General features: G+C 45.4%; 1 protein-coding gene across 1 annotated transcript in view; it reads right to left on the minus strand.

Moving 5' to 3' along the window:
- SLC15A2 (solute carrier family 15 member 2) overlaps positions 1-27729 on the minus strand; it is a 384163-nt gene that overhangs the window by 281496 nt on the left and 74938 nt on the right. The window contains exon 2 of the mRNA XM_069616692.1: positions 23586-23641. Coding sequence (XP_069472793.1) covers positions 23586-23641 — 56 coding nt within the window. The remainder of the gene's footprint in view (positions 1-23585; positions 23642-27729) is intronic.

Raw genomic sequence — 27729 nt, forward strand, 5'->3', positions numbered from 1 at the left:
TTTGGAGATTTCCCGGTAGGCTTCTGCACCCTGGGCCGCTTTCATTCATTTATTTATGTATTTATTTATTTATTTATCAGATTTGTTAAATGTCCAAACCCTCGGTATTACGGGGTTGGTGCAGACAATTTACAATAAAATTCAACGGTATTCCAATTAAATCCAATAACACACTGATACAAAAAAATGCATAATTTAATACATTGCATGGTCACTTTCATTATTTACAGATTCTGGAAACAGTCTAGCCTAGGGAGGCATCTATCTGGGCCTACGGGGGGGGGGAGGGGTGGATAATTTAGAATGTGTGTTGTTTAACTAATATTGGTTGAATAGCCTATGGTAGTGGCTATTGGCTATGTGTGGCATTCAAACATGTTCCCATAGGAAAAGGGCTGGGCTTGCTGAAAATGTGTAATACGGGGAAACTTTGAACATTATTTCCAGGGCCTCTTTTGGTTCCCAGTCGACCCCTGGGTACTGGTGGACGCAAAGCAGACAGATGGCTAACTGGAATAATTAGTGTTTCGTAGGCATTGCAGCAGCAAACAGTCCATAGAGAACAAGGCCAGTTCCCATAACTGAAAGGGTCCTTGTGAATCTGTAGAGCGGGGACCCCCAGAGTCCTCCCTTTAGAAGCGGCGCCGCCATGCCATTGTCCTCCTGAAAAAAAGCTTCTGGTTCTCTGCAACTTACTTTTGCTTTGAAGGTGTTGGCCAGTGGAGGTGGTGATCGCTCTTTGGAGTGGCAACAGGTTCCGCAGCATCTTTACTAGCGCGGGACTGACTTTCCTTACTCCGCCAAAGTGTCGTTCGACTGTTGAATGATCCCAGCTTACATTGTAGCGTGTGCATGCCTTTTCATAAGTGCCTTGAAGTATTGGCGCTATATCAAGAATTCAATTAAACTCAACTAAAGCAGAACTGTACAGCAGGACGGCTATCATTTCGATGGGGGAGCATGAGCGGTTCTCAACAGATCCTGTCTATTTTCAACAGACAGTGCAGTTATAATGTGGCAGAAGAAGGCTCTGCTCAGCAGGGATACTGTGAAAGGACGGAGCTGGATACTAACAGCAGGGATGCAAGAAACTGGCACCTACTGGCAGGCATCTCTGAACAAGGGTGCTAAACTGCCTGGGCCTCATTACGAGTTGGGCACAAAGGGATACCGGGCACCGTTAAGGACACCGGTGCCGGTAATCCCTTTGCGGCCTATTCCGAGTTCCCTTAGCGGGACCTGTTAAGGGAATTCAGAGCCAATAACGGTACCGCAATTTGCGGTACCGTTATTAGCGCCGTCCCCCTTCCCATTGAGCCCAATGAGGGCTCAAATGGGAATGGGGAATGGCTTTTTCAATGGGGACTTACCGGTCCCGCAATGGTCGGAATAGACCGGAAAGTCCCCATTGAACCAGGGCGGACTCGGTACCGGTATGGGAGGTAGTCATGGAGCAAATAGCGCCGTGATTACTTCCATGCTCGGAATGATGCCCCCTGTGTGCTACAGCCAACACTTCTAAACAAAGTCACCAATATTCCCAGGACTGCTAGGCATTTAATGTTCCCGTAGCAACACCTCTAAGTGGGACTGCCGAATCTGGAATATGCAAATGCCGGTAACTCTGAGTGGGACTGCAAGACATTTAATGTGTCAGTATGAGCACGCTTAAGGTGCCACCCGTAAATGCCTAACCAGGACTACTAGGAATTGAATGTGGGGGTACAGCCAGTGGAAGGTCACCCCCACTTCAGAGCAAGTTTATATAAAGAAGTTTACAGAACGCTGTATATGTTGAGCGACAACCACAGCATACAGTTTAAAGAGTATGTAATGCATATGTTGTGAACAAGCTTGGGCCAATGTAGTCAGTCAATCCGGAGTCCGCCATCATTCTGCCATCTCCGGAATCTGCAGAAATGTACGGATTTCTAAGGGATGCGAGTAAAAGAGTTTGGGTAGCCAGGTTCATCTTACTATGTAAGGAGTGTGCTACTTGAGTGAGCTTGTCAGCAGACACTGGGACACAATCAGAGAGGACGGGCACTGTTCTCTGTTGCTGTTTACTTGCGAGCTGGGTATTTTACCCAAGGGTGGGCTTTCAGGCACACTTATGTCTAATTTACTTGAGACTAACTGACATGAGTACTTGCATTTCTTTTAAAATGTATTACCACATTTTGAGGGGGAAACGTATTTGGGAGTGCTGAGAAAACATTTTGAGGGTCTTTCTGATCACTCAGGCAGAGGCACTTGTGGTAGGGTGATTGGGTGTGTGATGCAACACACCACCTGCCTGCCTGGATGGATAAGGCATTGTTACTGGGGTAGCTTGACTGAATACACTAATACACACTTCATTTCTTGTCAAATGCATTAGCACACTTTGAGAGAAGGGGAGAGATATTTGGGACATGCTTGTAGATTGAACACATGCTTACACACACCTTGGTTGAGCGCAGAGCTGCCACAAATGAAAACTGGTATGTTTTGTCACATTGTTATTGACACTTTGAGGGAAGGGCAAATATCTTTGGGGATTGCTGGTTGATTTAGAATGCACTCAAGCATGACTTGGTTGAGCGCAGTAGCTGACACATGCGAGTACTACAATTTCTTAGATGTTTTCTTAGCAGACTCTGAAGAAAGGGCACACATCTTTCAGGGACACAGGTTGATTGATTGTACGCGAATGCAGGACTTAGTTGAGCACAGTAGCTGACACATTTGATGAGCATTTGAATTTAGTGTCAAATGCTTTAGCAGGGCAAATGTCTTTGAGGCACTCTTATCGACTGAAGGTGTGTTCAGGCATGACTTGGTTGAGCTTGATTGAACACACACTCAAGCACATCTTGGTCTAATGCATTAAATTATAAAAGCAAGCACTTGAATACAGTTTTTACTAGCATGCTATGAGTGAATGGTAGGTTGAGCGAACCTGAGCTTATGCATGACTTGGTTGAGCATAATAGGCATACAAACGCTTCAGTTTCTTGTCAACTTTATTAGCACACACAGCAGGAAGGGCGAACTTCTTTGATTGCACTGTTTGATTGAACACATGTCGATGCACAACTTAGTTCATCCCAGTATCTGACACACACAAGCACTTGAATTGTTTAGCACACTTTGAGGGACGGGTAAAGATCTTTGTAGAATGCAGGATGATTGAATGTACACTCAAGCATAATTGAGCTGAGCGCAGCAGTTGACACACACAATGATCCCTTCGATTTCCTTTCAGCTAGCAAAGGGCTATCTTCTTTAGGGTGCACTTTTTTGTTAAACTTGTGCTCGCACATGACTTGGTTAAGAACAATGGCTGACACAAGCACTTGATTTTAGTAAACATCTTTGTGATGTGCTGGTTGATTGAACACCCACTCATGAGCATCTTGGTTTACAGCAGTAGGTGACACACACAAGCACTCACAAGCACTTGAATTTCTCATCAAAGTGATTAGCACATAAGGACAGCACGTCTTTGGTTAATTTGGTACAGTAGCTGACACAAGCACTTGAATTTCTTGTCAAATTTATTAGCGCACTTTGAATCAGGGTAAACATCTTTGGGTGTGCTGTTTGAAAGAGCATGAGCTGACACAGAACTTCGTTGAGTGCACTAACTGATACACATGGACACTTGAATTTCTTGTCAAATGTGTTATTTGTACTTTTAGGAAAGTGAAAATATCTTTCGGGCACATGATTGAACAGATCTAAGATACAACTTGTTTGAGTGCAGTAGCTGACAAACGCTAGGAGCACTTGAATGTCTAGTCAACTTTATAAGCACACTTTGAGCGAAGGGCAAATATCTATGGGGCATGCTAGTTCATTGTACCCATGCCCATGCACAACTTTGTTTATAACTGTAGCTGACACACCCAATCTTGCATTTCTTGAGAACTTTATCAGCACCCTTCAATGAAAAGGCAAACATTTTTGGCATGTGTTGGTTAATTAAACATGCACTCATACTTACCTTGGTTGAGTGCAGTAGCTGACACACATAACAAGCACTTTCATTTCTTGTCAAATGTATTAGCACACTTTGAGGGAAGGGAAACATATTGGGGTTGCTGGTCGATTGACCGCATGCTCATGCATGTCTTGTTAACTGTAGCAGGTGGCATACATGACGAGCACTTCCCAAATTCATTAGCACAATTTGATGGCAGGGCAGATATCTTTCTGGCACTTAGTTTGGTTTAATGCATGCTCATGCATGATGTGGTTGAGCAGCACCACAGATGACACAAGGAGTTGCATTTTTGTGAAATTAATCAGCACACTTTAAGGAATGGCAAACGCCTTTTGGGCATGCTGATTGACTGAATCTTCAGTCACACAAGACATTGTATTGAGGCAGTAGCTGACACACATTAAGAACACTCACATTTCTTGTCAAATTTATTATCACACTTTAAAGGAAGGGCAAATGCCTTTGTGGCACAATTGGTAATTGATTCCACGCTCAAACTCGACTTGGTTGAGTGCAGAGCACCTGAGCCTGTGGTCAAATTTATAAGCACACTTTGAGGAAATGGCAAATGTGTCCAGGGTCTGCTGGCTTGTTAAGCACACACTTGCGCATCATTTGGTTGAGCATAGTAGCAGACACATACATGAACTTACATTTCTTGTCAAATTTACAAGCACATCTTTAAAGAAGGGCAAATGTTTTTGGGGTGTACTGATTGTACCCAAAAGACATTTGAATGCTTGCCCATGCATGACCAGGTTAAGGGAAATAGCCGACACAGGTACTTGAATTTCTTTTCGCATTTTTAAACACCCTTGAGGGAAGGGCAAATGTCTTTGGGGCACACGGGAGGATTGAACAAAGACTCACACTCAGGTTAGTTGAGTGTAATTGGTGACATACATAGTGATCACGTGAGTTGCGTGTAAAATGTATAGAGACGCGTGTAGGTGTAGGAATGGGTAGACCTCTTTGAGGTATGCTGGTTGATTCAACGTATACTTATGCTTAGGTTGGTTGATCATAGTAGCTGACATACATGATAGGTACTCGAATTTCCTATAAACATTGCTAACGCACTTTGCGTAAAAAGCCAAGGTCTTTGGGATGCACTGGATGGGCACAGGGGAAGTGTCGGGCAGATCCCCTGTTCACCTTGTCTTTGACCCCAACACCTTGCAGAGGGCTGTCACATTGCCACATGTTGACACAAGCCTACTCCATTGCAAGTACCTGCCAGATAAAGGTGATGAGCCCCATCCCCTAGTGAGAGAGCCCGAAGCTCGTACCAGCCAGAATCAAAGTTACAACATAGCATAAGCTTTCTCCGCAGGGGAACCACTTTCCACCTGGTCACCAAAGGTAGTGCAGGCGGTGTTACTGCTTCTCACCCACATGGTACATCAATCAGACTGCTCTTAGGGGTCAGTCGAAACGGCACTGCTGACCCGTGTTTTCTGTTTGAACTTTCTGAATATGTATAACCCAACATTACAAGCAGCATTAAAATGTCCAGTGTCCCTAACAACAATGTCCTCCACCAGCAAAGAAAATCAATTAAAGAAGGGATGCGACTTTGCAGTTGGGGCTGGTCTGCCCCATTTGGGGCAGGACCAAGACTGATTTGCATATGCCCCTTCCCCTTTCTGTAATGGCCTGGCAGGCTGAAGAACGGTGCTCTTGAGGGTTGTCCAGAGCAATTGCCAGAGGTTGAAATTAATGCTAAACCTTCCGGCCATTACCTCTTTTGTTTTCTCTAAGACCAAAAGAAGGACATGATCTGGTGGAGGTGAGAGACTCCCAGGCAAAGAAGAAGGGTGACCATCGGAGTATGGATTTGACACAGATGCTGTTGGAACATCCGGATGGAGTGGTATGGAGGAAGGCGGGATGAAGAGAAGATTGGAGAGTGAGAAAGAGAGCAGAATAAGAAGGTGACAGCAGGCCATGTTGGCCCTGGGTTGCCCCAAATGCTGGAATTAGGAAGTAGACTTTGTCAGGGTATGTGGCATCAATTTAGAGAGGGGATGTGCAAGAAGACTGGGGTTAAGCCACTTTAACCACAGGGGCCAATCTCCGGCTCTCCCTGACAGCCACAGCCATCAACATGTCACTCACAAAGATTTGTAACAGCATTAGTCCAGGAGCTCAAGACTCCAGGAGCCCTGCACATAGAACCAGCTGAGGAAGGGGTTCTGCTATTCTGTGAGCCTGCCATGCAAGAAAAGAGGAGGTGTGGAAATCACTCTGGATCTTAAGAGGTCCAGGAGATATTAAAGAAACTGCCTGAGCTGGCAGAGTTGGAAGATGCCGGGGTGGATGAGGGGACGCTGGCCAAGCTCGACAAACACTGTGAGGTACAAGAGAACATTATATTAGCGCAATATCATTTCGCAACCAGAGAGCAAAAACCTGGCGAGAGCATAGAAGAATTTATTACGACTCTGAGAGGTTTGGCTGTGAAGTGCCAGTTCACACATTGCCAAATGGAACACTTGCGGGATCAGTTGATGATCAAGTGCAACAATAATAAAATAAGGGAATAGATGTGGAAAGAGCAAAATCCCACCCTGACAAGGGCAATTGCGATAACAAAAGGTATCAAGCATATTGAAAATTGAAACAAAGCCCTTCATCCCGACAAAGGTGCTGAAGGCAGCAAGTTGGCATCAGAGGACGGTTCGGTGAACAGGATGTCGAAGGCACCTTGGAAGCAATGGTCCGAAAGTGTGAAGAAAGGAGAGAGAGTGGAGAGAAGAGCGAGAGACATTTTGAGTGACATGCACAACAACAGGAACGCAGGACTTTCATGGAGTTCTCTGAGGGAGTTTAAGGCTTCTGTGAACAAGAGATGCTACAGCTGTGTCAGTGGGTCTCACCTAGCATTTCACAAGAAGTGTGTGCTGTGGTCCACATCATCTGTCGGGAATGTGGTTGCAAGGGTCATGTGGCCCACTGTTGCAAACATTTTAGACCTACTGGTCAAGTGCAAGCAATAGCAGAAGACAATGATGAAGCCGATTGTGGAAGTATGGCGAAGGAGATAATAAGCTCAGTGCAAGCGGTGTCAGGAAGATTGAGAAGGAGGAAGCTGTATACCACTATAACAGTCAATGGTATACTGATCTCGATGTTGACAGTCAATGGGGCTGACTACACACTTATAAGCATTCAAGTATGGAGGAATATGATTGGATGCTGCACACGGTGGGAGCCAGAGATAAAGGCCAATGCCTATGGCGATGTTGCCATAGAGATTCTAGGGCTGGTCAGTGGGAAGTTGGAGTTTAAAGGCAGAAAAGCTGAGGGGACAATCTATGTGGCAAGTAAAGGAGGGGAGCTGTTATCGTGGAGTGGCCAAGCGGAGTTGGAGATACGGCTGGACGCAAGGCATCCTAAACAAGTATTGGCGGAGGAGAAGAGCAAAGTTGGTGTCATGGCAACAAAGTCAACGGAAATGGGGCAACACATTTTTGAGAAAAGACTAGGGTGTCTCATGGGTTTTCTACATCGAATTAGACTCAATTGGGGAGCTGAACCCAACAAAGCCAAATTACACATGGTACTGTTAGCTCTGCGTAAGGATGTAGAGGCAGAGTTAGCCAGAATGGAGGCCGTTGGCATCATAGGGAAGATTCAAACTTTGGAATGGATTAGCCCTATTTTTGTTGTGAGAAAGTCCAATGGCCCCGTAAGACTGTGTATAGATTTGAGACATCTAAATAGCATGGTGGTGGTGGAAAAATGTCCCCTTCCCAGGATTTATTATTTATTGACTGGAATTGCAGGTGCCCAGGTGTACTCCAATCTGGAACTCAGATCGGCCTACCACCAAATTGAGTTGCATGAGAGTTCCATGGATTTTACAGCCTTTATTACACCCAATGGTTTGTTTATGTCCCGCAGGATGCCTTTTGGGCTTGTTTCAGCGGCCAGTGTATTTCAAAATGTTATGTATCAGTTGTTGGGAAATGAGAAGGGATTGTTGTTCTACCAGAATTATGTTTTGATTTGTGGGAGGAGTGAGGAAGAGCATGATGGCCGGTTGAGGAGAGTGTTGGACATTTTGGGTGAGGCAGGTCTAACTATTGCCAGAGAGAAATGTATTTGCAAGGCACGCAAGGTGGTGTATCTGGGGCATGAGATTTCTCCGGAGGGAGTGAAGCTGAAATATGATGCCATTGAAGATATCAGGGAGATGGCATGTCGCAAAAGTAAGGCTGAGGTTTCCTCAGTTTTGGGCCTGGTGGAGTTTTATAGCAAGTTTATTGAGAGGTTTGCCAACAGGACAAGGAACATGAGGAAACTTACCAGGAAAGGAGTGGTTTTTGTTTGGGATGGTGTATGTGCCAAAGAGTGTGAGGATATAAAGCAAGCAATCATAAATAGCCCAGTATTGTCCAGTTTCGTGGAGGGTAGGAAGACCCTAGTATATGTGGATGACAGCAATTTTGGTCTAGGGGCGGCTCTTATGCAGGAGTGTGGAGATGATTGGCACACTATAGTGTTTGCTTCAAGGACATTAAAGGAAGCAGAAGTGAGGTATTCGGTAGTGGAAAAGGAGGCTTTGGTTTGTGTGTGGGTGGTAGAAAAGTTTAAGATATATTTGTGGTGTTTTGTTTTCACCCTACGGACAGATCACAAACCACTCATCAGCATTTCTTTCGAAAGGTGGACTGGAAGGGGTGTCTAGGACAATTATGAAGCGGCTGATTGGTTTGCAGGACCTGCAATTTTGCAGGGAGCATGTGCAGAGTACAAATATTGTGGTTTCGGATGCGCTTTCAAGGTTGGTGGTAGGAGGATGTAGGAGTGTTGGTGAGGAGGTCAAGAGTGACAATGAAGATGTGAGAGAGATTTTTCGGGTGCACGAGTGTATAAAACGTGTGGACTGGGATAGAGCATGTGCAGAGGATTCGGTGTACCAATTGGTTTCGAATTTGGTAGGTACAAATTGCACTGAGATTGTGTGACGAGAGGACAAGAGAGTACAGGAGAGTGAAGAATTAACTCTGTGTTAATGATGAGTATTCATGTAGGGGACACAAATTGGTGGTATCTGAGAAAATGAGAGGTGTGATTATGGATTTAGCGCACTGTGGACATTTGGGGTTGGTGAAAACCAAAGGTTTTTTAAGGTCTGATTTTGGGTGGCCTAGCATTGATAAGGACATGGAGGAGTTGGCAAAAAATTGTGCAGACTGTCAAGAGGGTGATAAGGGTCTCAGAGTTCATAAAACTCCCATGGTGGTTAGAGAGAGTCCGAAATCACTGTGGGATTAGATTGCTTTGGATTTGTTGGGTCAATTTAATACTAAGGGAACCAGGGATACGTATCTCTTGGTGGTGATTGACCTCTTATCTAAGTGGCCGGAGGTGTGTGTTTTAAAAGAGGCATCAAGTAGCAGTATTATAAGGTTATTGGTACCTTTATTTTGGAGGGAAGAGGTTCCAAGTAGGTGTCTGTCGGATAATGGTACACAATTGACCTCGAGAAGGTTTAAGGAATGTTTGGAAAGTCATGGTGTGGAGCAAGTTACCACTTCTTTTTATCAAGCACAAGGCAATGGGTGCATTGAAAATTTAAACTGCACCCTTATGGATGTGATCAGGATTGCGGTGGCCGCTGGTGGAGATTGGGTCCGGGCAGTTATGGAGTGAATATTCCAATATACACTTGCTCCACATGCAGTGACAGTGGTATCTCCATTTGAATTGTTGCAAGGTAGGAAGCACATCAATACACAAGGAGGTGGAGGGTGGTTGTTTGGATCTAAGGCAGACCCTCATGTAAGGGGGTTAACCCTTAAGTATTAAACAATAGAGCCTATAACTCCAGAATACCGTTTTCTTATAAAAGCAGGAGAAGCTAACTCATGTCCTCAAAGTATAACCAACACTAGAAAATGATTTAAGCATTACTAAATGGAGTTAGAAACATACACATATTTTAATATTCATTATACAAAAATACATATATATATCATATAACAAAGTTATGATTCAAAACTTTTTCAGAGAGGAGTGTTCAAGGGGCTAGTATAGTGCTAGACAATAATTCAATATGATAATGTGTGATACAACTTTAAAATCAAAGCCCAATGAAAAATGGCTTAGATGTTAAAGTGGCTTGTGTCGTGCAGAGTCACTTGGACATACCTAAATGCATCACTCTTCCACTTCATTCTCATTCATTCCGTTCATATGCTCAAGTATTCATATTCATTCAAACATATACAATTTCAAACATAGTTAAAAATCCCAACATGTTTCTTTCCTAATCTATTCAGGGTTTCAATCCTTGGAAATTCATCAGGGGCAGCATTGGTTTCAAGCTGTTACACACAAACAGTAACTAAGTATTGTTCTACTAGCCTAATATAATAGAATATTACAAGTAATTGGTTGAGATTAGCGATATTTCAGATCTTCTGGTTCTGGAAGACTTGAGGAGAGGTCTACAGGCGGTATCTTCCCCTTGCCAGCGGTCCAGGGGGTAGGACGCTGATGGTCGTACCTGACCAGTTTCTCTTATTGGTGAGAGTTTATGACTCAGGGAATGTACGGCTTGTCCTACCTATACGTTGTTGTGTTTTCGAATCTGAGGAATAGTAGAATTTTATAAAAGATCGTTCTACTTGTGTGAGTCAGGCATCAGTTTTCATCATGACGTCTGATAAATTGTCATCCTTCCAGTCAGAACATAGGTCTTGCTGTATGTGCTTGTATTTCAGGCTCCAGAGGCAAGAGAGATATGGCAGGGCCACAGCGTAATGGATTCCTTCTGTTTCACTTTAGATCGGTCGCAGGTGCCTTTCAGAACTCGCCCTCTCCTTAAAGGTGATTGCTCGTATCGTGGACTAGAGATTTCTAGGCATCAATTCTCTACAGGTTATAGAGGCACTTCCCGGGCAGTCCATTCAGTGTGCTCGATGTGCATGAATCATCCGTCTGGAGCAACATTCTCTCTCATTCGTTATCGCGTTTGCAAGGTAGGAAGCCCAATACACCTTTATGCCTGTGTTGGATGGGCACATAGAACAGTGGCAGTGTGGTGGTGGAAGGTGTGAGAGAGAAACTGCTAGCCAGTGGACACAAATCCAAGCAGTCGTATGACAAAAGGAATTGTTGCAGAAGTTTTGTAGTGAGTTGGGGGAGATGATCAAGGTGAGGTTGTCGGTAAAAGTAAGGAAGGGTAACTCAGTGTTTTCAGAGCCAAAGGAGGTGGTTAAAGATCTGGGTTCTTCCATTCCGGTCAAGGGTGGCAGTCTTGGGAACAAGGAGAGGGTGTTTGTTTTGCATGGGAAAGAAGTGTCTGTTCAGGGGTAGGAGGAAGGGAAGGAGGCGTCTGAGTGAGTTGCAGTGGATGAGTGATGGTGTGAGGGTTCTACAACCACTGTTGTTGAATTGTTGGTGAATTGTTTGTCTCATACAGATTCACTGTCCTGATCAGGTGGTTTGCATTCACATGTTCATCTTGTTTTTAGTTTTCTGGTGAAGACACCTGCATTTACATGTTTTCATTTGTGTATATAGTTTTCTGGGTAAGGGAGGGAGGTGTTAGGAGTGCCCATGCAGTGGTTGTCTGTTTACTGGCAAGCTGTATATATTTATAATCATGATGCGCCCCATTCCATGTCCATTGTTAAGGGGGTTAGTGCTGGCGGAAATCTGGAGCCTTCAGATGGGGGTTCCAGGTTCCAGCAGAGTCAGTTGGAGTGTTGGCCTCGCTGGGGGTCGCTGTGTCCGCAGCTCATTTGGCCCTCTTGTAAACACGACAATAAACGTGTTAGCTTACGTTACTTAGTGTGCGTTGTTAGTGTGCGGTTCCTTCTACATTAGTGTAACACTCTGCCTCTTCCCATGTTGACAAGTTTCTTGGATCAATGTCTGGCCTAGTTCCAAAGGGTCATCGACCTAGCGGCTCCTCTCCTTCCAGTTAGACATACAAAATTAAAAACAAGAAAACTTCAAAACGCGTGGGTTTTCACAATACTTAAGAGCACTTAAACCTACAGAAGGAAAGAGAACATTTGGAGGGAAACCAGGAACCTCTCTAGTTGGAGTTTCAGGATATTCCCTGGAATTATTTCCGAGTTTTCTGTCTAAAAGGTACAGGCAGTTAAAATCGTTTCTTTTACCTCAGCTTCCCCATTGGTCTCTTGTGGCATTTCTCAGTTGTTTAACTTATACATTGTCCCTTTAATGACTATTCTCCATAAACATGACCTGCTTTCCCATTCATATGCAGACGACCTGCAATTGTTCCTAGCAAACTTCAATTCAATCTTCAATTCAACCCCTTCAAGACAGAGACCATGCTACTTGGCCCTGCGCATCCTCTGAAAAACCCATCGAGCTGCCCTTCATCCCCAGTCATGCCTGAACTCCCTATGACCTTCACAAAGAAGAGTAATGTAGGTGTCACTTGGGATCCTGAAAAGAAACTTGTCAACCAAGTAAATGAGGTTACCAAATCCTCCTTTGATTGCCTGCGTATGTCGAGACGTATTTTTTCCTTTACTCCACCTGCTACTCATTCTGTGGTTGTGGCTGCCCTGGTGTGCTCCTGACTCGCTTATGCTAATGCTCTTTAAATCGCACTTCTAGAAAACTTGCTGAATCATCTCCAAAACTATTCAAAATGCGGCAGTCAGGCTCATCTGTAAATCATCGGTTTGCCTCTGTCCCTTCCACCAAACGCTGATTACATTGGGTGACCGTTTCTCAGAGGATAACGTTCAATATCGTATGCTTGCTTTCTGAATCCATCCATGGCAGAGCTCTCCCTTGTGTTCCCAATTGAAGCCATACATTACCCGGCCCAATGATCAACATCTGCTTCACATTCCTCGAGCTTCTTGTTCCACTAGAGGCAACATATGTCTCTCCATTTCCGGTGCAAGTGTATGGAACAAACCTCTGCTGGGGCTCCGTTCATTAACTTCCTTATTTAATTTTCGCAAAGAACTGAATGGCCACCTTTGTCTTATTTGTTTGGGTAGCGGATGCATGTCTACTTGCTCTCTTATTCTCCAACTGCCCGCAGATGCAGACTCTCCTGCTCTGTATCCCCCTGGTTCTGCGCTTTAGAAATAAACTAAACTTCTTACATGGAGGGACTGGCCTACATCGGCACAGCCTGTCTGCATGGAAAGGCATTATTACTGGAGTTATGAGTAAAGTCAAGCTGAATACTCTTAAGGGAAGAAGGATAGCCTAGGGGCAACGGGTTTGTCTTTGAAGCAAGACAATGCAGCGCAACCCAGGTTTGTATCCCGATCCCATGCTTCGAAACCACTCGCTGGTATTAAGTGCGTTATAAAAGAACAATTTTAATTATAATAATTACATGGGGATACCGTCCTAATGGGAATAACCAGAGCATGTTTTCTTGAAGCTTGAGGTATTACTTGCATAATGCTCGATCCTTGCATAATGATGGCATTATGCAAGTGTATCATAAGGACTGTGATACTTATTATGCACAGCCATCATGAACATGTTTTCTTAATGTGACATGGCATTATTATTACTATTTGGGGATACTGGTACATATGGGCACAGCCAGCATGTAAATGCCTTCTTACGCTGACAGAATACTCTAATATATTGTATACAAAGGCATCAACAAAATGTATGCTTTTGGTGACCTGGTATCTACTGGAGCTTTTCTTGTATTACCCTTCCAAACATATTGTAAATTGTATGGCTTTTCATCCACTTTTTCACAAAGCATATGCTGTAAAGTTATCGGGGGGAGAACCCTCCAAACTCCCCCCAGTTGGTTGGTGCTGCTTCGTAAGGGTTGGTTGACTGCACACATTTGGGGGAACTATTCACACCCCTCTAATAAAATAATTCACCATTCACCACTGTATGTTAGTGCCCCCTCAAGAGCCACTCTCCCCCCCCCACCACTGAAAGCTGCCTCTGATTAGTAGCTTGGTGTTTGCTCTAGGCTCCAACTGTGCTTCAAGGCGTGAAGTTCATGGTTCTCACTTGCACAATTGCCACCCTCTACCATCACTGAGGCTAAGAGGGGGAGGGATGGGGCTGGCGGTGTACCCCCCTAGCAGCCCGATGCAAAGAATTTAGTGCATGTATTTTGCAAAACAGAAATAACACATTATGTGCAATGCTGCATGGGCATCCCACAAGCGAGGCAGGGTAACTGCTGTTACCATCGGCAGCTGGGAGAGGGGCAGCCCCAACCCCCCGCGCCTGCTCCTCTCCTTCCTCCCAGCTACAGAGACACGCAGTCTCAGCAGCACAAAAGCCATGGAAGGGTAAGGTGCGAACAGTCATCGCACCCTTCCTCCAAACAGCAAGGTGCTAAGGGCCATAAGGAAACAACCATCAGGCAGGGCCCAGGTTCAAAGATCTGCCCCCACCAGGGGGTCAGACAGATAATATCGCAGGGTTTTTTATCCCATTTAAGGGCACTGGGTCACAAAACATCCCGATGAACCTAAAGTCAGCCAGGGACAATCCCCATATAGTAGAAACCAAAATCAAGAAAGAACTGCAACTGGGCAGGGTAGCAGGTCCCTGGGACGCCATGCCTCTAACGGACTATTTAATATCTCCACTAGGCCTGGTCCCCAAAAAAGAACCCGGAAAAATGAGACTAATCCATCACCTTTCCTACCCAAAAGGCCAGTCTCTAAACGATGGCATCCCACACACAGAATCCGCTGTAACTTACACGCATTTCCAAGAAGCGGTAAGGCTCATACAAGAGTGCGGCAGAAACGCCTTGATGGCTATACGGACATTGAATCTGCTTTCAGACTCTTGCCCGTCCACCCAGAGTCACAACAGTGGCTAGGTTTCACTTTTAACAACAAATTCTACGTAGATAGATGCCTTCCCATGGGGTGCGCTGTATCCTGTGCACTATTTGAGTTCCTTTTTTCATTGGGCTTTCCTAAAGCAGAGACCAGGGACTAAAATAGTGCATTACCTAGACGATTTCATGGTCATAGGGCCACCAAACTCCGAGGAAGTCCCCTAGCGGGAGAAAAAACCACCAAACCAGACACAAAAATAATCTTTCTGGGCATCGAAATAGACTCGGCAAAGGGGCTCTGCTGAATCCCCAAAACAAAAATATCAGAACTCCTGGCTAAAATACAAAACCTGATAAAGAGAGAAAAGGGGACTGTAAAGGAAATACAATCCTTAGCAGGCAGCCTCAATTTCACATCCAAAATAATACTCAAGGGAGGATATTTTGCAGAAGCCTGGAGTTCAAAATCAAATCACTCACCAAACCACACTTGCATATCCGGCTAGGCAGAGAGGTGAAACAGGACCTGGAAACATGGGGAAAATTCCTCAGAGATTTCACCGGGTCTTTACTTTGGCGAACGCTTTTAAAAACCCGGTCAAACAGGGTCTTATACACATTAACATTACACATCTGGGGCAGGCGACTTGCGAATACAGAACTTTTGATTTGGTGCGACAACATGGGTGTAGTGGGCTCCATAAACAGAAGGTCTACGAAATGCCTTTTAGTACTAAAAGTATTACGAGCCATTACAACAGTCACACTACAAGTAAACGTTGTACTCAAAGCGAAGCACATTTCAGGGGCAGATAATAACATTGCTGATGCCTTATCTCGCTTCCAGTGGTCAAGATTCCGAGAGCTAGCGCCGCACGCCCAAGAACAGATGATGCCAATACCAGCAGAATGCTGGGCAATAATGGGAAGACAAGGATAAAGGCATCAACGCCAACGCCAGAGAGCACAGGCCGGGATGCCCAACGAAAACCAGGCACCTATAAAACTGGTGCCAACAACACATTGACATCAACGCCAGCACCAGAGAGTGCAGGCCGGGATGACCAAGACAAAGCAGGCACCTCTAAAATGGGTGCCAACAACACATTGGCATCAACGCCAGCACCAAAGAGTGCAGGCCGGGATGACCAATACAGAGCAGGCACCTCTAAAAAGGGGGCCAGCTACACATTGGCATCAACGCCAGCGCCAGAGAGCCTAGGCCGGGATGCTCAACAAGAATCAGGCACAATAACAACGGGTGCCAACGACCTCACAGGCTTCCTAACAGAGATGGCAGAGAGGGTGGTGGCAAGCACCACAGCAACACAGTACAGTAAGTGTTTGCAAACAGTATTCAAAGCCACAGGTTTAAACCACGTAGAACTAATAACGATTAAAGATATAGAAGTATTTTTAAAATGGGCCCGGGAACAAGGTTTCAAAAGGGATTGGGCTAAAAGACACCTGGTGACAATCTCATACTTTACGAAAATCCGGGGCGATTCAGACCCCACTCAGAACACACTCATTTCTTATGCAATGAAGGGATGGGGCAGATTGGAGGGGCCGCAAGTGGACACCCGCTGACCCCTTGATATCACCAAACTGGTACAGATAGCAAGCCATTTGAAAGCCATATGTTGGCACCCTTATGAGATAATGTTATTTAAACAGCCTTTTTCCTAGCCTACTTTGGGGATTTCCGGGTAGGTGAACTCATCGCTTCCAGCACTAAGGCCACAAACGGCCTGGGCGTCATGGAAATCAGGGTGAGACAGGAGAGTGTTAATATAGAAATGCAACAGTCTAAAACAGGTGCAAAAAGAACCATCAATATTTGTTGCATCGATGAGGCAACAAACTGCCCGGTGTGCATCACCAACCTCTATTACGCACAACGACCCAAAGTGGGGGGGAGTTTTTTAATCCACAAGGATGCATCGGCCCTAAGCCGCTACCAATTTACAGGAGTGCTGATGAAAGCAATCAGCAGAGCAGGGTGGGATCCCAAACATTTCGGCACTCATTCCTTCAGGATAGGTGCCGCCACCCCTGCATGGCAAGAAGGTTTAGCACTGCAACTACTAAAAAACATATGGGGATGGAAGTCAGACTGTTATAAAAGATATATCAGACCGCAATCAATATAGCCATCCGCCCTAGTAATTTGTCTTGCTTTTCCCACCCTCCCATCACCACAGAAACAACAGACGAATTGAGGACCACACTCTGATCAGCATGGATAGTTGGCCACTCATTCGTTTTCAGGACAGGCAGATGGGCAGAAGAGACTAAAGATGGGCCACCTTTCAGAAACACCATTACTTCATGGTGGGGATACAGAGGCCTACGTTGGGCGGACGTCCACGAAACATTAGCAGAACTGGTGGCATACAGGGACCCACCAGAATTCCTGATCATACATCTAGGGGAACGGCCTAGTCAACACAGCTAGACGCACCCTATGCGAAGAAATGTGCTCCTCCCTAGCAGGCATTTCGCACAACTGGAGGGGTACCGAAATATATTTCTCAGCCATTTTACCAAGAAAGAAAGGCTAGGGGCCAACTGCTACAAATCTATAGACATATCCAGAAGAAAACTGAACAGGACTATAGAGAGATTCTGTATGACTAGAGGACTGGGTTTCATAAAACACCCAGCCATTACACTAGGCAACCCAGACCTTTTTCTCGACGACGGCACCCATCTGTCTAGCCAGGGCATGGAGCATTTCTTTCGGGAAATCAGTACAACTCTTGCTCTCAGGGGCTGTCTCTAGGGCATACTCTCGGGGGAACACGGCTAGCCGGGAACCTGCCCGTGTGTGGCAGCAGGGGTACGAGGGGGTAACCTCAGGACCCAGTGCCCAAAAGTATGATACCATCATGATATGTGATACTGTTATTGTCATAACCCATATCTGTACAATAAAATCCTACGGCCTTTTTATTGCCAACACTTGAAACAAGTTGTGAGCCTATCATTATGGGTGAGGGTTTGGGGTTCGGCCATTACTAATGCATGCATATGGGTTCAGCAGTTATGGGCAATGCTGCATGGGCATCCCACAAGCGAGGCAGGGTAACTGCTGTTACCATCGGCAGCTGGGAGAGGGGCAGCCCCAACCCCCGTGCCTGCTCCTCTCCTTCCCCCCAGCTACGGAGACACGCAGTCTCGGCAGCACAAAAGCCACGGAAGGGTAAGGTGCGAACAGTCATCGCACCCTTCCTCCAAACAGCAAGGTGCTAAGGGCCATAAGGAAACAACCATCAGGCAGGGCCCAGGTTCAAAGATCTGCCCCCACCAGGGGGTCAGACAGTCGGCTATCCGGCCGGGGGCTGCGACAACAGCGGCCCCCATCACATACACAACAAAGACCCAGGGCCTCCCTGGGTCCTATAAATGAGAGCAGCATGCTCAGAGTAAACACAATCTGTTTGTGGACCCTGAACGGGGACCCAAGCAAACAGGAGGTTCACTGTTTACTCAGTGTCTTCCAAATCTTCTTGCTTCTTTACCACAGAACCCACCCACCCTACAAAAGGGGAGAAGAACAAAAAGAAGTACAAGGCACTGTACGGTGCCCACAACAAGTCGTGGGACACAAGAAGGCGGCACGGGTCCGAGGGGGTAACTTCAGGACCCGGTGCCCAAAAGTATGATACCATCATGATATGTGATATTGTTATTGTCATAACCCATATCTGTACAATAAAATCCTACGGCCTTTTTATTGCCAACACTTGAAACAAGTTGTGAGCCTATCATTATGGGTGAGGGTTTGGGGTTCGGCCATTATTAATGCATGCATATGGGTTCAGCAGTTATGATATTGTATATTGTGCCACAAAGGCTCAGAATGTGCTGCCAGGCTGTTGTTGACAGCTACTTTCCAAACTGATGAGGAATATACTGAACATGTGCTACAACCAAAGATGAAATGTATATTGATAACTTTCAGTGCCATGCTGGTTGTTTAGAAGATAGCTCATAGTGCCAGATCATAATACCAAGTCCTGGTAAGCCAGGCTTATCCTTTACTAGCTGGAAGATAAATAAACTTGAGTATATAAATGTTGGGGATAGTAACACTCACGGAGTGACACAACAATGTAAAGATGCCAAAAAGAGCTAATTATAAAAATAACATGGAGTCATCAGGGTGCAGGTCTGTTGCTCAATCCATACAAAGGAGGGTTGTAGAAGCTGGGCAGCCATTCCCAACGAACAGCATACTGCATTAGGCAGATGGTGTTATTGGGTAGCCAAATTTGAGACTGTGAAGCCAAAGTGTCAAGGATCAAATCACAGCTTTGCTACTTGATGATATACTAGACAGATCATTTTATCTCACTGATAGTACTACTGTACAGTGTTCTGTGCAAAGCTTTGCCTTCTCACATTTTGGTGCCATTGTTTAGTCCATTGATTGCTCTTTCTTGTCATGTAGGCCATACCTTACTTTTTTCCACAATGTCACATGTTCTTCATTTCATCATGAATAAACATCTGCAGGTATGTCAAACAATGACTATACGCCAGTGACCTTATCACTCCGTTTTTGTTGGATGTATTGAAATCTTAGAATTACAGCAGTACAACCCAGGTGAGATGTTTTAGACTCGCAAGTACTAATATTCTGATACTTGAAGACTTCCATTAGTTATGGATACAAAAAAACTGCAATCATTCTTCTTTTGTATAACATATTGTAATGGTGGGAGGCACGCGGTAAGTAGGTTTACCATCACTTTATTTTGAAAACTACAAAGATGCGTCCATCAGTATGGGGAACCCCAGGGATACCCTCTCTTGACTTCTCCCACCAGTGACTGGCTCTCTACCCATCAAACATAAATCAGCATCCATTCTAGAACAGAACCATAGTATGTGATCAACTATATACATGATGCACTTCTACATTACTTGCAGAATACATGTTGAATATAAATATAACACACCTTCCCTCCTTTATAACACATTGCATTATTGATCATTGTAAAACGAGATGATGGATTGGCCAACACCTTGTCTTCTTCCCGACCCTTCCATCCTCCAAAATCACAGCATTATCAAGAACCTTCCTGACCACCAGAGGATCATTATTTTTACTCTGCCCTATAGGTACAAAACCTGGTTTCTTTATTCACAGCCAATCTGATTCTGCTACCTGAGTTTCCTTTGCACTCTTCACTCTTCAGCCTGGTAAACATCGCTCTCATCCTCAACGCTTTACCTCTCGCATCCTCTTTGAGCTTCTGCCCATCTCACTTCACAAAGCAGGTTCTCCCCAGCAGAGGAGGGCTCACAGGCATAAAAGGTTTCCTTTGTCTCCACACTTCAAACGATACTAACTCTGTGGTAGAGTGTGCAGCCAAACGGTGTGAACACACCCTCTTCAGCACAATATCCTCCCATATCCTCTCTTGTATTATTGACATCTTAATTCCTTGCATCACGTTCCGGTTAAAGCGCTCCATAGCACCATTGGTCTCTGGGTGATAGAGTGCCGTTTTAAGATGTTTCACTGCTGTACCCACCAGGATCTTCTTCATGATCCTAGATGTGAGTTATACCCCATTGTCTGTAAGAATTTTCTTGCGAAATCCTTCTCTCTGAAATAACTTGTCAACAAATGTCACCACCACCTCTGAATCGGCTTCACCCACTATCTCTACTCCCACCCATTTGAATACAACTCAACTAACAATATAATATACTTGTTGTCTGCTACTCTCACCTACAATGGGTCCTACAATATCCAAAGCCGCACATTCCCACTGCATTTCTGGCAGGTCCAGCAGCCTTAGAGACAGGACATACCTTCTCAATGTCTTGTCAGCTTCACCACACACCCCACACCTTTTTATAAGCTTCTCCATTTGGGTGTCCAACCCCGGCACAAATAATCCACCCTCTAAATGAGCTAGAGAGTGTTCCAAGGGAGGCTATCCAGTTGGAGTTTGGTCTCTCATCCCTGCTAATGTTTTGGAAGTCAGCAGCCATTAAGCTGTGGGCCAAGATGTACTATAACATCCTGGAGGCTTCCTCTCTGCTAGGACAAGTGGTGACACATGCAGAGAGGTTCTCTAAGAGGACATGGTTCAGAGACTTGGACCTACGTGCCAAACAATGCTTGAGGGAGTTCAGACTTTCTAGGGTTTTGGAGATGTGGTTGGACCTCTATCTTTGTAGAGTTGAGGTGAAACTCAGCCGTTTGGACATGGGCTCATCCTTAGATCATTTAGCCGGCCTCCAAAAAGTTTGAAGCCTACTCCCATCAGCCCTTCAAAATCGGAATTACCAAATCTTACCTGATAAAGTTAGGCTTCCCAGAAGTAGTGAGATTTATTGTGTCCATGCGTTTTCAGACCCTCCCCTTTTTCGAAAACACAGGAGCATGGGTTGGTGTCTCCATAATCGAAAGAAAATGCAGACCGTGCGGCAAACAAATAGAGACCATTCGCCACATTTTGACCCAGTGGAGGCCTTGAGGCGCTGCATGATTTTAATTTATGTTCAATTATGTTTCTTCTTATGTTATTCATGCAATGTCAATATATAATGAACTGTGGTTTGACTGTTTAAACATTATGATTTTAATTCAACTTGCTATTAATGTTTTATTAAGGTATTGGTGTAAAATGGTTTTAAATGTAAGCAGAGGCACTTAAATAAAAAATAAAAATGTTTAAAAAAATCCACTCTCAGCCCTTCAAAATCGGAATTACCAAATCTTACCTTGGGACATGAAAGCCATCTGGGCATGACCAAGACCAAGGGGAGCTCGGTCTTGGTCATGCCCAGATGGCCTTCATGTCCCAATTCCAGCAGCCTCTTTCTCACTCCCAATGAGGGCACCACGCGCCCCGCCTTGCATAGAAATTCACCTTCCATGCTAATCTCATCCTTATCCTGATGAAAGACTCCAAACTTGTCCTCGCTAGTCCACCCTGACCAATTACTCAACACCCAGTTATTTGCCCTCATTAGTACGTCTGCATATTTCCATTCCTGTCCACTAATAACATTCTCACACACCTGTCAAACTTGATGCTCATCTCTTTGGTCATCATCACTCTCCACAGCGGGTCTAGCCCCTAAAATGAGAGCCAATCATTTCAAATACTACTCTCCTCTATGACAAGTAACGGGAAACATTGTCAATTGTCGAAATTGCAATCTGGGCTCATATCTCATCTTCACCACTTAACGCAATTCATTTAACCCCCAACCTGTAACAATTGCATAAGTGGGATATATAAAGGGGACCTAGATGCCAGGGTATGCTCTTCAAATACGCTTCACTCATGGTTTAACTCTCAATGGAGTTGCTTCGTGGACAGTGACCCTGCATTTATTGTACACCACAAAGTAATTTTTATTATTTTTTGCCTCACTCATGACAACAACACTTGAAACCCATGCCCGTCTTTTAATCTTGGGACCTAACTAAAAGTTTGGTGCTAGTGGAAAACATTTGGGTGCTCATTTTCGGTTGTGGTGTAACGTGAATGAAAGGCGTAAAAGCCTCGAGTAAGGCTTTGAAGGCTTTCATTCACTCCGCGACACATTTTCAATTATTTGTATGGCGGGAGAGGAGGGGTGGAACACAACTTGTGTTTCCGCTGCCTTCCACTTCTGCACCATACAAATTCTCCAGCCTTTGCACCAGCCTGGATTTTCATGCCAGAGATACCTATGGGGTCTGCCGGCTTTATGCACCAGCAAAACCGACCCCATAGGGATCCATTATGAACGCCACTTACCATTTATTCGTGGTAAGCAGAGTTCACAACTACAAATAAATGCTGCAGTATTTAATTGTAATAGTGAATGTCGTTTCCCATGCACGCATGGCAAGCAGCGTCTCAATTCAAAGTAAACACTGCCTAGCCAAGTAACGTTTGCACTCTGTCGTCCAAATGACCAAAATTTGGCAGCGGGAACCTGGCTGCGCCTGAGTGCAAGCTTACCAGGTCCTGCTGCCAAATTACATTTCGAATGCCAGGTGTTTTACCACTCACCAAATTCTGAGTTTTGTTACAAAAACCCATCTTCCCACCTACCTTTGCATGGAGGTATCACTCCAACGTGTAATAATTACCACATGTGGTAATTTCTTGATCTCAATCGAGTGCTGTATAGGACTCCAATATGAGGAATAAAAGCAAGATCTGCAGGGCTTGGAATCATTCTGACCTTGCAGGGCACCCAGTAATTACTGCATGCGGTAAAGGTAAATGAGTTTTGCGGTATTACCAAATAGGCAATGCCGCCGAACTCATAATCAGGGCCTAGTGTGTGCTCGTACAGATACACCTATCTGGTAACTTGTAATGCGTATCGTCAATCCATGATATGGTGTGTGTACCATCCTTGTGGCTTCCAGTTGGCATACTTGAACACTTCTACTTTCTGTGGAGTTGCGTATCTGTTTTGTGTGTCTGTGCTGGGATATGTGTAACAGTTTCATATGGCTGCTGATCTGCGTCTTGCACCTATACAACACCTCCTAAACTTGCCTCTAGCTACTAATGTGAACATGTGTCCTGTACCTATATGCACAACACAAGGACCCAAACTGTGGACAGCTAACGTGTCCATTAAAACATCACGTGTGTTATATTCTGATTCCAGCACAGATGAAGGGGCCAGGGTCGTTCGAGGGCGCTCCCACGCTTATTTTGTTTCCTCCCAGGGTTGCTACTGGGAGCTGTGCAATGTCGACGAACACAGATTGTCTGTACCTTTGCCCCCAAATCACTTTAACAAGGCAGGCAGCGTGCACCTACTCACCGGTGAGGTCCTCTGTGGCCGGGGGCTGCTCTGGACAAAGCTGGGCGGCAGGTCTCCTGAGGAGAGAAAGGGGAGGGTAGTTAGTAGCACGCCCCCATCCTCCCGTCCTTTCCCGCCCATGCTCTCTCTGGAGGGGACGCCGTGCTCCGGTGCAGGCCTGCCCTGCGCTCGGAAAGCACCCAGCCTTGCTCACAGACTTTCTTCCACAGACTAACCCGGACGTTATTTCTAAAATATGCACACGCTTTCCTCCCTCGAGTATCTTACACCTCCCCCAAACTTGGAAGCCAGTCAGCGCTCGAGCTCCACGGAAGGTTCAAGAGGGGTTTATGCGACCTCGGCAGCCTTCCACGGGCCTTCGTTTGCATTGCTCTCTAACATACAGTTTACTATTTTTCCGAAACGTGTGGAGCACACTGGGTGTTTCAAGAATCATCGTGAGTGTTGTGTACAAAAGCGAATGTGCTGTGTGGGTTAATGTGCCTGCTTCAGAGATGTGTGTGACTTACAGGTTTGAATTCAGTTTTTCAAACTTCCGATGTCGATTACCTCAGAATAAATCATGTTTCTGTTGATACCCGTCAGCCAACATGTCTTGTGCTTCTCATTGAGGGCGCGTGACGCTTCTGCGTCTGAAAAGACGGGTCTGGCCTCTTTCACTTCTGCCTGCCACTGGGTGGAAATCCTGGCCACATAAATCGCCAGGAGCGGCCAGCAAAGGAAGTCTCCAACATCTGATTGGCTTGGAATTCCGGATGAACTCTGCCCAATCAAAAAGGCGGTTCTACCCAGCATTCCATGCTGCAGAAGTGGATGGCGGATTTCCCGCCCATATACGAACTTTCCATGTGTTTCTCATTGTAGGGACCGTTTCCATGGGGGTGGAGGTTTCCCCCATTTAAAAAGTCTGAGGAAACTCACACTTTCTTGAGCCTCAGAAATAGCACTTTGCCCCAAGTTGTTTGCACAACATTTCAGTTTATGAATAAACGGAGAGGACACAGAGGCATTTATAAAGAAAACAACCTTTCCCCTTCAACTTTGCTAAGACATCGGACCTCGTTATAAGTTTGCCAGTCCGGTAGTAACGGTGCCGGTATGCTACCAGCACCGTTACTACTGGACCGGCAAGCTACGAGTTGTGCTCGCTGGTGCCTTTCTGCCCGCCAGGTTTCACCTGCCGGGCATAGCGGGACCCGCAAGCACATCTCATCAGATGCACCGGCACATTCATGAATGGTGCCGGTGCATTCGACCTCCCCATTCCCATTGAGCCCCAATGGGGAGTAATGATTAACAGCACCCGGCAATGGGGACGGAACGGGTCCGCCGGGGTCAGAATGCCACTGTACGTCTCCATTGCCGGGTGCCGGTAATTTCACAAGTTTGGCGGCAGCCGTGCTGGTTTTACCGGCCCAGCTACCGACAAACTCGTAATGAGGCCCATCAGGTTTCATTTCATGTGGTCTGTTTAGATTTTTTTGCGAGAATGCACATTTTATTTACACCATGCACAACACCAGGCTGCGGGACTGCATCAAACCATGAGTAAGAGATGGTGACTTCATCACTCCAGTAAAACCCACAGGACACACATAACACAGAGCTCAGATTGTCTGTCTCCTGTCATTGCAGGAAGCTAACCCAGTCCTGGCTTTTAAGCTCCCGTCCCTATGCACTCCCGTGCAAGTAATCCTGCATTGTAGCGTGACAATCTAAGTGTAAATATGTTACAATAAAACAACAGGACAAGCACCAAAAAGCCAGCATTGCAGAATGTCTTCAATAAGCCTTGGCAAACAAGTTCGGCCGAATCACCCACATTTCAACTGTATTTGGGATTTGCCCAACTTCTTGAACTTTCAAGAAATTCAGGTAATTATGAGTGGCCATATTTGCCTGTGTTTATAAGGAGCTTGCTTCTGGAACCATGCGGCAGTCACTGGTAGCTTTCGGAGTGGGAGGAGGGTGATATCTGTTGCTGTTTGAGAGCTGGAGACTTCGGATTTAGGCATTGATCGTTTGGAAAAAGCAGGCTGGGCAGCCTTGCTAGGGTCTTCGGCATTTGTCTTAGATGCCACTTTACAGGATCATCCCCAACTTGCCAGCATATTCTGTGCTGGCGTGGCAATTGAAAGGATGGCAGCCCAAAAACTGGAGAATAACAACAATCCAAATGACAAAATAACCACTGCACCTCTTTGCAAGGGGCAAACCAGGGTGTATTGCATGCAAAAGGGTCTCAGGTGGTCCCGTAGAACCGAATTGACATGGAGCGCCTCTTATCTGAAGACATTAAACCTTATATAGCAGAAAAAACACAGATTAACAATACTATGCATAATGAGTACAACATAATCGCACCACCCACATTGGATACCACCCATAGAACATGCTTATACTACCGCATAATCCCTTGACCGATTGGCCAAATCTACACTACCCATAGCCCCTAGACATGTGGTCTCCTACATCGTCGCTGTCAAACCCAGGTGTATGATTGTTGGGTCCTTATCAATAGGTTCGTAAATTTGGGGCAATCATGTGATGTGTACCCTCCTGTTCCAGACATGATCAAAGTAGCTTGGTGATGCCAACCCTGCTTTTGATGAGAAAATAGGCTTCCTCATTTACCCAGATGCCATGACGCACACAAGCTGCACGACCGACCTTGTACTACATTTATTGGCATCACCTCTGCTGCTCCTCTCCTGAATCACAAGATGTCCCAGACATGGTTCCCCCCCTATCTCCTCCCAACCCCAAGTGCCCAGGGATATTGTGACCAGGGCACCGTTCTCGAGTCTGAATTTCTAGGATTTGTTTGCTTAAGTTGTGTGTCTAGGTGTAATTCATATGGGGTGTCCGCCCCGGGGTGAGGGCAGTAGTGTTCTAAATCTGTGCCTGGCTTATTGGCATCACAGAGCCTCATGCCCTATTCACATGAATTTATTCTTCAAAGGGCGCATCCCTTCCTGCTCTTTTACTAACTAACATTCCATTCCCATCACATCCAAACCCTGCAGCTGGATACAATTAGTGCTCATTTGCGCACCATGGGTGCCTTTGACCTCGGATTCTCTCCTGGGGAACGGGAAAAGGGATTTTTCTTTGAATCGGAATGAACAGACCTGCAGCTCCACACCAAAGCCTACATTCTCATCTGTTCATCGTGTGCTTGACGTTAACATCCAAAATGTCATTACTCCTGTCACATTTACCACACTGACCTCACTTCTACCGCACTACCTTACTGACTCCATCTTCAACCTATGTCTGCTCTTCCCACGTATTGTACATCAATACATACTGATAACACAACACAACAACTAAATGCTGTGCCTATAATGTTGCCCTATCTATAACGTCTGAAACCCAACATGAATACATTTGTTGCTCTTTATGTGTTGATATATTTTGGTATCTAAATTCATCAGACCTAAGACAATGTATAAACTGTCTGCAGCACACCCTTCCGTCTTCTCCCACAAGGTTTCTCTCTAATAGGTTTTCCTCAAGCTGAACCTGTTTGCCTGGATGGGACGCTGTACGTGCATCCGCGCACTTTCTGGAATGCACACTCACATATGACTTGGTTCAGTGCAACATCTGATATAATCATTTATATTTCTATTCAATTTATTAGCAAAGTTTGAAGGAAGGAAAAAGTGTTTGGGGGTGCTCGGAATAAAAATGTGTGCAGTGTCTTGGTGATCCCTCATGCAGTTGCAATAGTGGTCGGGTGATTGGGTTTGTGAGGCAACACACTGGCGGCCTGGATGAAGGAGGAACTGGTGCTGTGTGGCTTATTTTAACAAAAACGCTCACACACAAAATGGGTTAGCGCAGGAGCATACACAAGCACACTATGAAGAAAGGGGATATGTGTTTGTTGCATGCTGGGCAAATTAGTTTGCAGGGTCTTGTGGATCACTGAGGTTGTGGCAGGGTGGTTGGTTGTGTGCCATAACATATTGACTAGATGGAGGAGGAACATGCATTGGGGTGGCCTGATGGAACACGCCTTCAGTCATAACTTGCTTTTGCCCAGTGGCTGAGATGAGCACCTATAAATCTCTTTTGAATTAATAAGCATGCTTTGAGGGAAGGCAAAGGGTTTGGGGTGTGGTGGTAATACACATGT

The sequence above is a fragment of the Ambystoma mexicanum genome, chromosome 9 (assembly GCF_040938575.1).
Source record: "Ambystoma mexicanum isolate Mex_15411 chromosome 9, UKY_AmexF1_1, whole genome shotgun sequence".
NCBI lineage: Eukaryota > Metazoa > Chordata > Amphibia > Caudata > Ambystomatidae > Ambystoma > Ambystoma mexicanum.